The 18,377-nt window shown below is 29.5% G+C and overlaps 1 protein-coding gene across 6 annotated transcripts in view; it reads right to left on the reverse strand.

The window, feature by feature from the left end:
* The window catches only part of RIMS2 (regulating synaptic membrane exocytosis 2), a 418,309-nt gene that overhangs the window by 118,001 nt on the left and 281,931 nt on the right, over positions 1-18,377 (reverse strand). The window contains exon 18 of one of the 6 annotated variants that reach the window (XM_012722996.1): positions 10,602-10,634. The exons of the other annotated variants lie outside the window; for them this stretch is intronic. Coding sequence (XP_012578450.1) covers positions 10,602-10,634 — 33 coding nt within the window. The remainder of the gene's footprint in view (positions 1-10,601; positions 10,635-18,377) is intronic. 6 annotated transcript variants of the gene reach the window in all.

Consider the following 18,377-nt stretch of genomic DNA (forward strand, 5'->3'; position numbering starts at 1 on the left):
TTTTAAATAGGGGTGTGGGTTTGGCAGTTATACACTTTAGAGTGAAGTTTAACAGTGAGCAGAATGTGGCTAGTTTGCTGAGGGATTCACCTCATGATGACTCAACAAATACTCAAATCTGGGAATCTTAACAGGGAAAATATCTTAAACCCAGTATCAAAACCACAAAGGAGGACCTCAAAATTTAGAAAAAAAATTAGAGAACTTATGATTATAGACATTATGGAAGTCTAAGATTATTAATCACATTTTAATCTAGAAACTATACTGGTTAACACCCTAAATTCTTGCAACCCCTCATTTCTCTTACTACTTCAATATAGATATTTAGAACCATGTTTCTGAAGTCTTATATCTGAGAAAAAAATGTCACTATATGCCAATCTGTTTCATAAGATGAAAATAATCATGTCTGCAATTCCTTTTTCTTTGACTGTACTATGCCTTTACAAACCAAAAGTATGTCTTCTATAAATGAGGTTAGGAGACAAACTCATTAATATTTTAAACAAATTACTATATCAAGAGCATGTAAAATGATCACTAAACATTTGCATTTTACACATGGGTATACTCTATTTCTTTTTAAAAGTAAGCGTTAAATTTGTTTCCAATAAATTTTAGAGTTAAAGATCATGTTTTTGTTAATGGTGAAGGTTTCAGACAATATCATGCTTTCACTAATAGTGAATGTTTTCCAGCACAAACTGTTTCTGTTGAACTATCCGAATAATTGATAATAATATACATAGTACAGCCTTAGCAAATCAAATTAATTTTCATAAACACATAAAAGTAACTATAGTCTGAAGCCCTTTCTAACTGAAGCAAAAGAAGTAAATAACTTGTATAGCAGAACCTAATGTATAAATTAAGTTCATTTTACCAAACCACCCAAGAGAGGGGATAAAATTAATTTTAACTGTCCTACTGAATCTCAGTTTAGAAAAAACTTCAGACTTCTATAAAAATACAAAGAATGTACAAGAGGAACAAAAGAAAGATGGTTATGGACAGTAATGACAGAAGTAATATTCACAATGAACAAGAGTCAAATTCATATAATCGCTAAATGCTAAATTACCATCATAGGTGTGTCTAAAACTAAGTGTGATAAAGAAAAAGGCATAATCAATGTATGTAGTTATTTGTTTACTGCAAGGTGACAATCACATAGGAGAAACTGACTGTGTTTTATTTGTAGATGCAGTTAATCAGATATTTCTAAAAGCAGTTAATCAGAATGGCAATGGAAATTATTAAAATAATCCTAAATTAAATAAAAAGAGGCAATATTTTGGCATGTTAAAATTGTATTTTCAAAGGCAGTAACAACTCAAAAAGATCATCCTTGATTTTATTGAATAGTTGTTTCCTCAGTGTTTTATAACTGAAAATAACATATTTCAGCTTGACAGTTACATACTAGACTTGAAAAAAAAAGGTCATTTACATGAATACTTCCCAATGTAATGTTAATGATAAAAAATTACTTAAAACTAAAACCTATTTGGTACTTTGCAGCAAAAGGTTTCACAATGGTCATGTTTTTGCAGTCAAATACTCAACTCTTGTACATAAAACATTTCTCCTAGAATCCTTCCTAAAAAAATAAATCAATGTACAGACATAAGACTCACATTGTTCTCACTGCAGCAGTTTGATTATGGTGAAGCCTCTAAATGTCCAACAATAGAGAATAGGTAATTGCATTCATGATGTATCTACAGGCTACTAAATATTCATGAACAAAATGGATGAGCACAATATGTATGGGCATTCACTTATACATGTATATATAAAGACACTGCAATAAGTTATAAAAGATTAAATTATATATAGCACTATAGCTTGCAAATTATTAATTTTAAAACTACAATTAATAAAAACATATATGTACATAACCTACACAAGACAAGACACAGAGTAAAAAAGGAGTTCAGATTTACAAACTGGAATGCTAGCAGTTATCACTGTTCTTCACAGTAGGTGTTAAGTGCTGTTATTTTCTGACTTGGGTTAATATATCATCTATAAATATATCTGGCATGACTATACATAATACAGAAGAAAATATAAAAATAATATGTTTATATGCGAAAGAAAAAAATTATCCAGTTTGAAAATTTTTGTCATTATTGATAATATTTTGGAAGTAAATGCTAACTGAGTTTTAAAATGCAAACATGTAATCATTTGATACTTTATCTTAAGATAGATATATTTAAAAGCTTTGATCTTTTAAATTAACAAAACTTAAAGGCAGCTCTCCTGCCCAACTGTGACTATGCAGGTGCTTCTTTTTTCCTTTACCTAATAAATCTGTCCTTTTCAAATGTAAAAAAAAAAATTAACAAACTATAACAATGTATTTAGGTTACCTGTCACTAAGTGCACCTGTCTCCCTGCCAGTTAATTATATAGTGCTTCAAGGGATATACTCATTTCTCTACAGTCAAAAGCAGCTTATATTCAAACTTCTTTAGGATATAAATTATTAAGACAGGTCTAGTGATCACAGGAAATAGAGTATGTGTCTTTCTGGTATCCAACTTAGTGACCAGACTAAGATTTGATCACTTACAGAGAACTTGGATTTTAGCACCATTTTAGGTCTCAATTTTTTAAAGTCAGGATGTACTAAATTTGCAGGGAAAGGTAAAGGCTGTGTACCTAGAGAGTACAGTGGTGATAACCTTTATGGTGTTGAAGAAGCTTTGAAATATCTAGAGTTAGGGTAGAGAGTATATTTATGATATAAAAGATTGAAGGGAATCTTAAAAATAACACTAGTTTAAAAGACACAAAGAGTTGAAATTTGGGTTTTAGTCCTCTCTTCATAACCCCTATAACTGCACATTTCATCATACTGTTCCAGGTATATATCTCATAACTAACAATGAATAGTTTTTTGAACCAGATGTTCTCTATCATTTCTTCTACTATATTACTTTCTGGTTGATTAATACTGAATCCAATGATGTTTAAGTATACTCTATATTCATTTTATATTATCGTACCTATTTCAGTTATATTGGCAAATAGTTCAGAAATTTTTACTATTTGTCTTGGTATTTCAGTCATTAAAATTTCTTTGGTAGGGTTGGGGGAAGAAAGAGAGAGAGAAAAAAGAAGCAGAGAGGAATGGATGAAGGAAGAGAAAGCTAAAGCATGTAGAAAGGAGGGAAAGAGGTGGGAGGAGAAGGAGAGAGACTAGTGAAGAATTTCTTAAACCAGGAAAAAGAATCATAAGGGTGATCAAATCTAGAAGCTTCCTTTAGACTATTGTAATTGTTTTACTACCTCCCCTCCCTGGCCAGCACAAAATGACATGCTCAGGAGAACATGTTGATAATGTTCTAATAATGAATTACATTTAACTTGTTACTCACAATTCCTGTATATTTCAGAGTAAGCTAAATTTTAAAATGAAAGTCTTTCAGTGAAGAAATTGGAAGGGTATTATTAAAATTGCTTTCAAGAAAAAGTAAAATGACCATTGATAAAATATACAAACGCGAGTCAGATTCATGTATTAATAAACTATTTCTCCTGTTTTTTGGAATGTTCTGATTTTTCCCTATGGCTAAGGTATATAGTAAGGGAAAGCTAATCAACAGAGCAGCATGCTTTATTCTCCTATGCATATATCCTGCCTTATTTTGTTTTGGTATGACATAATTATCAAAGTCAACGCTGTCCCCCATCGGAGGTCTAATTAACATAGCCATGGATCAACTTCAGCTCCATCCACTAAGATTGTGTGGAAAGTTTCATAGAAGTATGCTAACTTTTAAATGCATTTTTATATTTATGTTCATTTAGAAGTAAAATTTAGATATACTTAGAAATACCACGTTAGTTTAAAACTTACCTATCAATAAAAATATCCATCATATAAAAAGTGTGATAAGATCTAAGCTGGAAAAGACTCAATTTTTCTACTGTGGTAAAAACTCATAGAGAGCACTCTACATGCTATAATGAAAAATACTTATGTCTGTGCAGTTAACATAAAAATTGAAAAATCTGCATTATAATATACTAACACTTTTTATTGACACTCTAAATCATATTAAAATATCATGTATGACTTCAAACACAATGTGGGATTTTGGAACTTTTAATTGTTAGACATTTTCGCTTATGGAATTGTATTTAAAATCTAGACATTTTCCTGTGTGAAAGTATTCTATCTAACCCACAAAGATTATATGCTTTGTCCAAAAAATGAGTACTAAAATGTTTGACCTAAGATATGTAACTAATAAAAATGAAAATTCAAGCAATATAACCAAAACTCAAATTTTGTGCTATTTGTCATTCATGCTGAATGACCCCTTTATTTTCATTTCAGAACTTCTAGACTCCTGTGATATTAACCAAATTTAAATTTTATTAGGTATGGTATTAAAATAATAGAAGCATTTTTGAAAGTAGCAAAAATATTTTACCTTCTCATTATAACAATAGAACTGTTATAATGTACAGCTTCTTAAAAGGATCCAAACACATAATCATTAACCCCTCCCCAACCACAATGAAAATGTGAAATATAAACGAGCTTTATTCCTCGTCCAAGAACGTGTGCTTGTTAAAGTGAGCCTTATCTATTTGAGTTACAAAGTAAGACTGCCCACACAGAGAAAGCCACTTCTCATATCTTCAAATGCAACATGTTATTTGGCTACTGCTGGTCTATTTTGTATGTACAACTTTTGCTTTTTTTGGTGGTGACTTTGTTTTTAAAAACAAAAACCTTATCCTTGAGTACTGTAGCTAAGTGTGATATTTGTAAAACTTATATCTCAAAGGTTACCAGAAATGTCTTATTGGTCAAATCCACAACCATTAAGGAATGGTTACATAATTATATACAATATATAATTACATTTCATATAATTATTACACTACCCTTGAAATTTTTCCTTTAACTATTGGGTTTGACATTTTTCTAACTAGTTATTTTACCAAATTATTTTGTAGGATCATCATAAAGTGTTAAGTCTCTTTTCTATCTATGAGTGATTTTATTCAAGACAATAACTTTGACAGTTATTTCCATAGGAAGTTCTTACCTTTCCCATAAGTTAAGATACCCTAGCTATCTCCTAGCCATTCCCAAATGGTTCCCCATGAGCACTAAAGATCCCTTTGTTCAAAACAATTTAAAATTACTTACCATATCTGCTTTTCTTCCTTATTTATTATCAATGAATATACAGTCTACCCTTTTAATTCAATTTTTAAAATATTATTTAATCAGAACTATTTCTAGAGCTACACTTCATTCCCTGCAAATTTCAAATATTTAAAACTCTATATATTATAGATTAGCTCATGTAATCTTTATAATAATCCTTTAAGGTGGTACTGTTACTATATGTTTTATAGATGAGAAATTTGTGGCAGAGAGGCAACTTTCTCAAGACACACAGAAAGAAAGTCCTGGGGCTTAGCAGGCAGGGCAGCACCAGAGTCTGTGCTCAGATGGGCATTTTTTACAAGAACAAATACTTTCCCCAATTACTGAAATTTTTGGTTACAGTTTTAAGCTAGACAGTGGGCTTAGGAAATACTGAATTTTTAGGACATATTGTACAAAGTAGATGGAATGTTATAGCTGTATATAAAAATTTTAAAAAGATATTCTAAACTCTCATTTAAAATGTGAGATAACTGAAATGCAAAGACATAAATTATGTGTCTAGGATTATACAATTCAGTAACAGGATTACATCACTTGGCGCCAATTCTAATTATCTTCCGTTTCTTCCACACTCCCCACTAAAGAAAGAAATTACCAACACTTATTTATTCCATGTTTGGGTATTCTTACAAATTCAAATTCTATGAACTTTAACTCTTTTCTTATATTTGAGCATGGTTTTCATGAGTGAGCAAATCTTGAATGTATGTGCCTTAGACTTTCTTCATTAAGACTCCATTTAAATAGGCATAGAAAACATCCATAAATGAGTAGAATATGTAATGATAAAATTGATAAGTCATTATTGAAGATTTGGGGACTTTTAGGAACTTCTATATGTAAAGAACTTCATATTTATATATATATATATATATATATATATTTTACAAATACACATATACACAAGCATGTGACATGTACCCTTTTTAGAGCAAACACAAGTAGAACAAACATCCAGTGGCAGTACATAGCACTAGATGAGGGTGCATACACTAGATGAGTCCGATGAACACTGGAGTGCGAGCCTGAAGTATACATATTGATGGGCAACATTCAGAACAACCAGAAAAATAAAACAAAAGAGGAACTGTTTGCATACTCAAAAGAATATTGTAATTGTATTCACTTTGAAAATGTTCTTTTAGCTAACCCTAGCAAGAAATAATAATTTTACTATGAATTACAGGATGCTAACTTATCATGGAAATCATTTCACAATACATGCATACTGAAATCACTGTGTTGTATCATTTACACTAATTCAGTTATATGTAAAGTATACCTTAAAAAACTGGAAAAAACTTAAAAGGATTATAATGACAACATTTAGTACATATAACTTACTCCCAATTGCATTTTAATTAGCAAGTGTCTGAAACTGTCCAACTAGAATTGTAAGCGCTCCTAATTAAAATTAGTGGCAAACAAGCCAATGGGTCAGTTCAAAATAAATTTTATAACATTTCCTAAATCACTTAATGTAGCACAGAATCATAATAAAATAGTTAATATATAAAAAATATAAAATTTGGTAAAAATTAGTAAGAATTCTTACCAAAGATGGTAGAAAACCTCTTTTATTTTTGAGATCTCCTTCTGAATAAAACAAATATATTACACAAGTATTAATATCCAGATACTGTAAACCAGGTCAGAAGTTCTCTAAAATTTTGTGTAGTTGGGACTTTAATTTAAAAGCATGAACAAATGTTTTAGGTCATTTACCAAACTGTAATTTTAAAATCTTTTTTTTATTGTTGGCGCTCTTTCAAATGGAATCAAACATATTTTGCAACTAAAAAATATAAAACTATATATGGAATTTCCAAAGAATAAGAAGAGTATGACCCTAATAAAACATGTAACTTCTCATTTAAAAGAAACTCAATTATGAATTACAAAAGCTAAAATCAAGTTTTAGCTTCTTCAAAATGAGTGATCAACTTCATTCCTCCACTCACTGAGTAGAATTATGTTGTAGTGACTAACTATACTTGGTCAGTGAACACACATGGAGGCCCTATGATTATGATATAAAATATATACTTCGATTAACTATGTCTGGGAAATGACTAGTCTTAAGAGATTACTTTTTCAATACATTTTGGGTTGAAGTATGACTAGGTGTTAATAAAGAAAAATAACCAGCTTATGTATTCCTAAGAGGCAGGAATGATAAGCTAATACAAAAACATTATATTTGATTGGTCATACACTCCAGTCAGTTTTTTAAAAGCCTTAATTTTATCTAACATTTCCTAAACAGGTGCAATCCATCCTGAATTGTATTTCATAAAATGTACTGCTTTTAAAAATTCTATTACCTTCTCTATCATTCTCTGTTTTTAGTTCCTTTGAAATAGAATGCACTAGCCTTCATTTACGCGTAGGCTTGGATTTGGTAATGCTAATTGAGAGCTAATACAGAACACGCCCCAACTTACAGTACTAGGGGTCTACAGCTAGAACTGAGAAAGCCCATTTTTTAACTTACAACAGGAGGAAGAGAAATGTGAGAGGGCTATAGCTACAACTGTAGTTTTAAGTTGATTCTGAGAAAGATTTCCAATTATATTTAGTTAGCTCAATAATCTAGGACCTAATTGAATACAATGTAACATTCTCTTTCCTCCATAAATCTAAACATCTACATACATACTAGATACCAATGGTTTCCTAATGAAAACTGTTTCTATTATTAATCTTTTCCTCTTTCAAGCTCCCTCAACTAAGTACTTTACTTTTGTCTTCATGCAAATCATTACTCCTCATTTCACTTTATTGAATTCCATTCCTAAAGTTTATATTCCTTAATTTTTCTCCATTGCCAAATTAAATAGTCCATTTCTCTCCTCTCCCAGTGCCTATTTTTCCTTAACGTTTCTTAACATTGCCAATTGTAATGTCAACTGAACTTATCTTATGCTTCTTTCTATAAATTTCCTCATTTGCTGCAAGACACCCTAATTTTCTCCATTATGGATCTGAAAACCCTACTCCTTTTACTTAAATCTTACATGCTCATTTCAGTTCTTATTCTGAATGGAAAATTGATGCTTCAACAAAAACTCCATCAGAAATAATCTAGAAAGGAGACTGTTCAAAATTATAAACTTTAAATAGAAGCCTGAAAGTATTACTTGCATTCTCCCAAATCTGCATTGTTGATTCCATATTTACTTTTATAAATTCACATAAAATCTAATTTTATATTCATGCCTTTATATTTTCTTGCTTACAATCTACCTGCAGGCATTTTTTTCCCCATCTATTTTCTATCTGTCTTAAACCTTCAGTGATGTCCTAATTCACTGTATCAAAACTATGGCTTCAAAGTTTGTTGATTTTCTTGCTTTCCCAAGCTGTAATCCAAGGTCCACCCCAGAAACCCACTCCTAGAAAAAAACACTTTATATTATTTGCAACTGTTTAACATTTGAAAACTCTAAACATAATTAAATAAATCTTTGGCATAAATAAATAACTGGCTCCACTTGCTTCCACTAGGTTATAATATCTTCAGAAATTCCAGTTTTTCATTGAACTTCTCTCCCAGTTCATTGAACACTACATCAGTCATGTTTTAATTAGAATCTTCTTTAATATATTTTGGACATCACTACAATTACTTTCCTTGCTTGCCACTCTCAACATCCTCATTTTTTTTCTTTCTAATGTAACTGCCCCAACAAACTCCCACGTTTAATTTTATAATTTTCCCTAGCCATCCGGGAACATAGTCTGCATTCACCTTGTTCTTTTTAAGCATAATCTTTCCCTTCTCTTCAGTCTGGCTTCTATCATCCACAACTTCACTGAAATGAATCAGACACAGATCATTATTGATTAGATTCAACATTTAACAAGATATTTGCCTTCCCTGAAATTTTTCTATTTAATATATCCTTTCTTGAAAGACTTTCTTTTCTTGAATTCTTTTCCAGGTAGTTTCTTTTCTGGATATCTTATAGTCCTTGAATGGTTCCTTTAAACATAGTTTTCTGGTTCTTGTTCTTCTGTTCACTCATCAATTATCAATGTCGGTGATACCAGAATTTTGATTCTTGGTACTGGTCTTATTCTTCATATGTGTCTAGCAATTCCACATATTTTCTTTTGAGTGACAGGTATATACATACAAACACTTCTATATTTATCACTGAATATTCCAAAGAAAGCTAAAATTCAACCTATCTCCAAATTGAACTCTATTTTCTCCTAAAACTTGCTCAGCCTATATTCACTATCTTGATAAAAATGTACTTCCATTTAGCTATTCAAACATTTCAATTGGATTATCTTATACTTGTCCTGCATCAATACTATCCAATTAGTAATATCCAACCAGTAATTTTACATTCTACATCTTTAAATAACCTCATCTTGTTCATCTCTTGCTTTACTTGTTTCAGTAATATACATGATCTTAGAGAAGCTGGTCCTTGCCTATTTTTGCCCAAACCTTTTACCTATATAGTCTCTTTTGCCTGAAATGCTGTTAATACACGAGGCAAATAACCTTCTTAGCATTTTACATCTCATCTATGAAGTCATTCTTGACTTTCTTGGTTAGAAATGATTCCATCATATTCCATGTAAAATAAAACTTTCTCACACTACACATATAAGTATTGCATTGATTTTTTTACATTCACACTAGAAAAAGCCAGTGGGGAGAGGTAACTACCTTCTGTGTCTTGTTATTTCCAGCACCTCTAACAATATCACATAGCATGTGCGTAATAAATGTGTACTGAATGAATGTTTATTTTAACTCAAGATTACTTTTCCCATGAAGCTTTTCTGGCCTTCTAACTGGAACAAATTTTATTTGACTATATTGCTTTGTAGAATATAATGCTAAAGTCATCCATGTTGACACATAAACATAACATGTTACCCACATATTTTAACTCCTTGGTGATACCAAAAGTTTTTTTAGGACAAGCTTGAGGTCTTTATTATTCTCTATTGTCTACACATTGCTGAATTCATAATAACAATAAAATACTTTTAGAAATATATATATATATAAAGGGAACAGTTTTATATCTAAAGTAAATTGAAGAATAAATTATGATTAATGTTTTAATTTAATCTTGCTGACTACCTATACTTGAATATAGTTATCTAGTTATGAAAAATACATGAATATATCCAAATATGCAAATTGCATAAAATTAATCATTTTATTTTTGTTGATCAAATTGGCACAGTTGCTGTTAAAGATTGAATATACAACTATCTGAAATAAAAATGCCTGCAAAATTTAATATTTTATTAAATTAGAGGTGTATGAAAAATTATGAAATGAATAAAACAGAGTAGAAAATTATTAGTAAACTTTAGATAAATGGAAAAATAAGAAAGAAAAGCAGTAGAAGAGACAGACCTGCATGTCTTCTCCTTGTGGAGTCCACTTCTTCTGTGATCACATCGTGTAATGAACAGACATAGACAAAGGAGATGGGTGTGAGTGAATGTACTCAAAAGGTAAAAGTGACTGAAGGATAGGACCTCAAGTCGTCTTGAGAAAGAATCCTGTGCATGGTTGTTGAAAGATAAATCAAACACATAAGATCTTAAAAAAAAAAAAAAGAATATAGAAGAACTGATGGCAAATTGGTTAGCTAAAGTGGGTTAGTAGGACTAGAAAAATTAAGTTAATATTGAAAAAAGAGAATTTAAAGGTTTATAATTATTGATGAACAGCCACTCCTGAACACTGGTATTAAAGAAAGATACCATTAGTGAAAACAAAGTTAATTGTAGGACCATAATATTTAAGACATTACTGAGGCCACTGAAAATCTGTGAAAATGATTTCAGAACGTACAATCATCATCTAAAGAAAAGAATTTCATTAAATCACCATCAAAGATAGTAATAAAAATAGTTTCAATGGATCTATACCTTTTAACTTTCCCAAGTAAATGTGTACACATGAAAATAGAATATGGATATTAGATCAATATTTCATTGAATTACTTCAAGACAGTAAAAATATTATGGAGAGTAACAAATATAATACAACTCATAAGAGGAATAGCTGAAATATTAGTTTATTTAAAAATTAGTTAAATTACCTTCTATTTAGACAAGTCTTTGATTATTTTCTTTTCTCGTGTATTTATCCAGAAAGTCCTTACAGACACCACATTAATAGCATTAAGTTTCTATTTTAATTAGCCCATTCAAATCTAACATTTATCATAACAGATATGGCATGTGTTTTAGAAATACTTCTTCCCTCATCATTATGGGACAAATTCAGAAGACACTATGTAGAGTGGCAAAAAGCTGCAAATTATTCTGAGAAAAAATTTCCTCTAAAGATTGAAGGAAAGTAGCATTAGAATGCGTGACAAAAAAAACCATATAATACAAAACTACAATCCCCTATTATAATCAGCTGCTCATATTTCAACCAAGTACCACAAAATTCTTCAATCAAAATATCACACTCACTTCTACAATAGCCACATCAAAGTTACACAAAACTTATTGTACTTTGGGAATATTGAAATTATAAATCTTGAGAGGGTTCTTCCCTATAACAAATTTTTCTTCAGGAAAAAAGAGAAAATAAAATCTTTCCATTAGGAAAAAGGTGTCAACACAACAAAGGCCTACTTTGTCAGAAAAAAAAAAAAGAATAACAGAGAACAGAAAAAGGAATGATATACTTTGAAGCTTAATATCATTTTGATTTATCTTTTAATACTACATGAGTCCATCTTTGACCTATATAAAATTAGACATTAAATCTCATCATATTATAAGTTAGACTCTGCTAATTAGATCGACAGGTAGGAAAATTCTATCCTCCTAAAATATATACATATATTAATATGACAGATGACAATCTTTTTAATAGCAGTCTACCTATATCACAAAGATAGAAAATTTATATATATATATAAACAGCACATATTAATGCTAAGTTAATATCTTGTACTATATTAAAAAATTCCCAAGATATTTATCTTACTACTAAAGAGTACCCTTAAATATAAATTGATAGTGTATATTTCATCTCTAAGAAAACATTTTACTTTGCTGATGAAAACATAAAAACAATACAAATAAAGGAAGTTTCCTCGTCTAGTATTTTCCTGTATCTTATTTTGTAATAGCATTGAAATAATGTTTTTCATGATATGTGGGTTGAAGGCTTTCAAAATTTTTCTTAAGAGAATATAGAGTGACTTACTCCAGGTCACCAAACAAGTTCAGTAGCAGAACCAAAAATATAACAGAGGTATCCCGATTACCAAGAAAATTTTCGTTCTATTAAGATGTTACAGGACCCAATAAAAACATGAAATAAAGTCAAACAAGGATAAAAGAAAAAATTCTTTCCATGTAGACAACTGTACCTTTTATTTACATATTATTTAACAAGAATGTTTTTAAAAGGTGGTACATGCTACAACTATGCAGTAATTAATGTTTTTACTCTTGTGAGGAATATTAACACTAATAATTTAATTTTTAGTAGAAAATACAAAATTTATACTACACAAAAGTATGAAATTATTTTGATAGTGATCCCAATACTAACAGAAACTAAATGTTTTCCACTATTTATAAGAACATATTCATTAATAAATAGATTTTAACTAATATTAAATTTAAAAAACACTTAATTTTAATTTACAGACAGATTATTCATTCAAATCATAAATCCTAAAGCAGAACTTCCAGTTACACTAAATATAGTTAAAACTATTTTTTGGCTTTCTTGTCTTCCTTGTGGTTACTTTTCATGAATATGATTTGCTTTAGGACAGCCTGAGTTTAAAAGAGAAACTCATTAAAACAGACATGTCTCATTTAAATGGTAATCAGTTCAAATACTTATTTCACATTATTGCAATGAGTTCTAATGAGAACTCTTTACAATGCTTCATTTAAGCTATAACCAGTTAGAGTTACTAAGTTATATGCATGCTGGTCCTTAATTTTTTTCAAGTATACTGAAGATAAACAGATTTATATAATAACCAATTTCATTAAGTTTTGGGTAAGTACATGAGCATGAATATAATGTCAGTTTTTATGCTACATTTTGTGCAAACCCATATTTTTTGGTTGCCAATATAATCACTACACATCTCAATTTAAATGGAAACAATAACCTGTAATAAACTTTAAAAAAAAGCACTACACAGGACCTGTTGGTCCATAAGGGTGTTTGCTATCTACTTCAAATTGTGTTGATTAGCTAATAGTCCTTCTTTATCATCATTCATAATAGATATATATGTTTAGCAGAGTTTATATATACATATATATAATGTTTATTATATGTAATAGTACAGAATACATGTTTATTCCAGCACAAGTAACTCTGCTAATATATTTACATTGCTTATATATATATATATATATATATATATATATATTTCACAAATCTTCTGTGAAAGAGATCTTTCAATACAACAGAAGTTCAAACTAAGAATCTGTTAGAACTTCCGCATAATTTAGTTAATCATATTGTTAGTTTTTTAGATGTCATGCAGCCTTAGGCTATTTCCTTTCAATTATATGTGGTATACAGAGACACCCAAGTAAGGGGGAGACAAAGATCAGTTTAAAAACTAGCCCTTGAAAAGTGACCACGAATTGATGCATCCAGACAGGGGAGGTGTGAGAGCAAAGAGGGGAGCAAAATGGACCACGGTGCTGAATATGGGTGACCTGGCAGTAGACACACAGCAGCCGCATTACCTGGGGCAGTCTATACTTTCAGATAACAACCGTAATAGGAGCCGATGTTACCACAATTTAAATGAGTGTGTATGTGTATGTGTGTTGTAAATCCAAAATAAACAATTAAATGTACAGTAGTACTAAAATGAAAAAAAAAAAAAGCCTAAATTAGGAGAAACTCAGTGATATAAAGATCAGATTAGACCAAGAATATAAAAACAAATTTTTGCAAAGTTTACAGACTTTAAATTAAAAATCACTGACAAAAGCCTTGTCAAAAATGCCTCACTCCAAACAATCTGAGTTTTTTTATTAAAAAAAAACCATAAAATAACCATAAAATTACTGATCATTAATAATGTCTACCTCTTAAAATAAGCAAGGTATAGTCTTTAAAAAATATTTCGCTATTTTTAAAAAAACTAACAAAAATGTTTCTAAAGTCTTTTTCCTAATCCTGTGCTTTCATCATGGCTTTATATTTGAAATCTGATACACATACAATTTTAAAAGCAGAAGGATAGTATTCACTTAGGGTATCACAGAAGTAATAAACAGTCACTGAAGTAGTTTTGGCCTTATAAATTTATCTGTATCTTCAGAGCAAACTGAACAAACTTTAAATGAACACTTAAATGCATAATAAAATGTCATTCATTTTCAGTAAACATGATTGTTAACAAAAAACGTTATATATACGTAATAAGGCTACAGTAGTATTTAATTCCAAAATTCTAGTATTTGCTTTTTGTTATAAAATATTTACTTAGTTTGTTTAACATCACTCTTTTCTTGTCAAAAATAAAAGACATTCTTTTTGTACAATCCAAACATAATTAGATATACCAAAGTGCTAATATTGACCAAAGACACAACCTTGATACTTTTCCCCAGATTAGATTAGACCAGCATCTAAATAGAAGACTAATTTAGTATATTGATTGAGAGTAAAATAAGCTGTATCTCTAAGAAATGTCAAAATATTAAAGAATAAGGAATCAAGTCTATGACATTGAAATACTCGAGAAAAATGCTGAAGTATAAAATACATCTGATTACTTTTCCTTAAAGATAGATTCCCTTAAGATAGAATTTTATAAATATAATTCCAAAGTAAAAAATAAATAAATAAAACAAAAAACAGCCTACCTTCTCAAATTTTAGACCCATAAGGAAAACAAGATGGAAATTTCCATGTTGGAAAAAGTTGAATTCATAAACTACACCATATAATGCGATCACTTGCGGCATATGTACACATTAACATGTCATAGTAAGTAAAATACCATTTGTTACTTCGATTATTTCTATTCCCAAAATTCTATACATACAGTACTCCAACAAAATGACTCATTGCCCTGACTTTTCCAGAAGGAAAATCAGACATTTTCCAGATCTGATATATCAAGATTAATAGCACTGTAATGGCTTTAGGGCAAATATAATATGTTCAAATACAATTCAATATATTCTAGGTAGAATATATCAGAAAATAACAAGCCAATATCAATAATTAAAATAGCAAAATATAAAAATTATTTAAAATTGTTATTTTGAAGATTCTGAATGATTTAATCCAAGACTTTCTCATTTTAGACAATCTGAGAAACAATCAGTTCTAAAACATTCATTCAGTCTAAATGAAGTTAGCTTTCATATCATACTCTCTTATACTGTAGTAAAAAATGATTTTTTATGTAAAAGTTGTTATTTTCACTTCAAGAACAGATAAAAACTGACAAAGTGAATATAATAATGGATTAAAGTTTGTTTTCAGTGCTTAATAACAATGCATTACTATACACTAAATATCTCAGTATGGAATCAGATGCTCCTTGAAAATATAACCAACAGATTTTCCAAATTCATATATAGTCTCAATTTGCATTAGCAATATTTCAATATCAATATGGGCTAAACAAACTCTAACCTATACTCCACATGAGGAAGACATTTATATGCTCTAAACATTACCCCAAAATTTGTGTTTTAGGATTATTTGAAGGATTATATGATAAACTCACACAAAGATATTAGCATAATAAAAGCACTAAACTAAAAATAAATCATCCTTTATTTGTTCATAATGCTCTCAGGAAAGTGTCATTCAAAGATATCAAGCTTTCTTTGAAAACAAAAAAACATTTCTTAAAGTCCATCCAAGTACTTGTTGACTCATTTTCTAAACCAAATAATATCATTTATTCCTCCAATTCTATAGTATTGTATTTAAAACAAATATTTCAAATCATGTTTTATTGTTAGCATACTTCCTAAAATTGCAAAAGTTCCAGGTACAGTCTTGCATACATTTTCTTAAAACAAAACAGTAAGATATAATAGATGCTATTGGTATACAGATGACTTTCCATCTCAGGTTTCAGTTCAAATTCTTACACACTAATGCCACAAGCTCACAATAATCCTCTGGATGAAGAATCTCTGACAGTTAATGGAAGATAGGTTCTTTCATTTTAGTGTGGGAGGTGAGTATTAATTAATATTTGCTTGATTATAAATATTGTAAATGTATCTAATTATGAAATAAAAAATAACCCCAAACATGTTTTCAATTAAGACCAGCTCAAAAACATGTTATTGAAATATAATAAGCCCCATTCGATAGCCATATTTCACGACAATTTTACCTGAAGTTTCAATAATTAAAGTTATTCCCTACACATCATACTTTTCCTTTATAACAAAATAATATTCATGGAACACTAAAATTTAACATTATGGTTACTACCTTATTATGTGACATACTTACTCATGACATTTAGGACTTGAACTTCCACGGCCAGTTTGAATTTTCTAGTTTATAGGAAAATGCAAAATTGCTCAAAAAAAAAATCTACAAACATTTTAAACCATGACATTCAGCTACTCTTTACATTAATTTTCCCCTACTGTACACATAGTTTCTATTCAACTAGAGGGCTTAAATGATTAAAAACATAAGTATATATGTGAGAATATATAAGTTAATATTAAGACATCATTAACATTTTCTGTTTGTGAGAGTTAAATGTATTGTTTCAAGATGTTAATATACAATGTAACTTACATATATACATATATATGCATAAAGGAAAATTATTTATGATCAAGGATAATCTACATAATACAATCCATACAATATAGCAAGGAGAGACTTTGCAATAATTTTTGTTATGTATATAATAACAAAATACTAACTGTAGACTTTGTTTACTTTTAAAATATCCTTATATATATATTAATTTCTATATTCAAAAAAACTAAGTGATTCTAAATAAAGATTTGAAAAAGCATGTTTTTTCTTATAATTTTATGGATATATTTAAATTTCCAATGTGATCTTTATAAAATTTCTCATGCATTGTTTTATTAAACAAGAAAGAATTCACAAATTAAGACTACTTGGTCAAGTCATTTTCCTTATTCTTCAAACTTACTATGTTACTAGTACTTTTTCTCAGCACACCCTACTCATCTCTTCAACTGTATTACCACAATTGCAATAACTTAATCATTAAAATAATTATTTTTGGTTTATGTATTTTTGCCAGAAGTTCAACTCTATGAGGACAATTGTTGCATCTGTCTTGTGTATCTCAATAACTCAGTGCTAATTGCAGTGCCTGGATACCACAGGATAGCAATGAGTACTCATTTCATAATTCGCTTAAATACTGATGTATTTTAAAATATAGACCGTAGAGGCCTAATATGAATAAATTACCACATAAAAATACATTAACAGTGCTACTACAGACATGGCCTTTTAAATGATATGATTATCCAAAACTCCATTTGTAGCCTAAAATTTTCAATGCAAGCTCATTCAATTACTGAATAAAAGTTGTGCTGATTATACTGCTGATTCTATATGTTGTTTCTTTTCCTTTTATTCCTGATTCAAGTTTTTCTTTTCTACTTAGTTAATCATGATTCTCCACAAAAGAGGAGAGAGTAAAATAAAATTCACTGGTAGAACTAATGGTTAGAAGAGACTCATTGAATCCATATATTATGGTATTATTCTCTCCTTCTGCTGGCAATATTTTTAGCTCTAGAATGTGTACGTTAAGTTATTGTACCAATATACAATCTGATACCTTGATAATTTCTGCAATTAAAAGAATGACAAACTTCAAACAATATGTTGAGCTTTCTGTAGTACTTTTAACAGAAGCAAGTACCTCCATTTAATGTACTTTAGTTTGAGTCAAAAACAGCAAAATAACATAAATGACCATTTAGTTTAAATTAGTCAAGTTTTTCCCTAAAGATAAAATCTTAGTAAGAAAACAATTGTTCCTTTTTTTTAAAAAAAAGAGAATTTTTAGCAAATTTTGAAATAAAAGTATTCACCACACTACTCTAAATAAGCTCTACACACTATAAAATTCATACCAAAATAAAAATGAGGTACAACAAGCACACACGTACTTTAAAAGCATGAAATGCA

Source organism: Condylura cristata, unplaced genomic scaffold (assembly GCF_000260355.1).
Source record: "Condylura cristata isolate star-nosed mole 26May11 unplaced genomic scaffold, ConCri1.0 scaffold00009, whole genome shotgun sequence".
In the NCBI taxonomy this organism is placed as follows: Eukaryota; Metazoa; Chordata; class Mammalia; order Eulipotyphla; family Talpidae; genus Condylura; species Condylura cristata.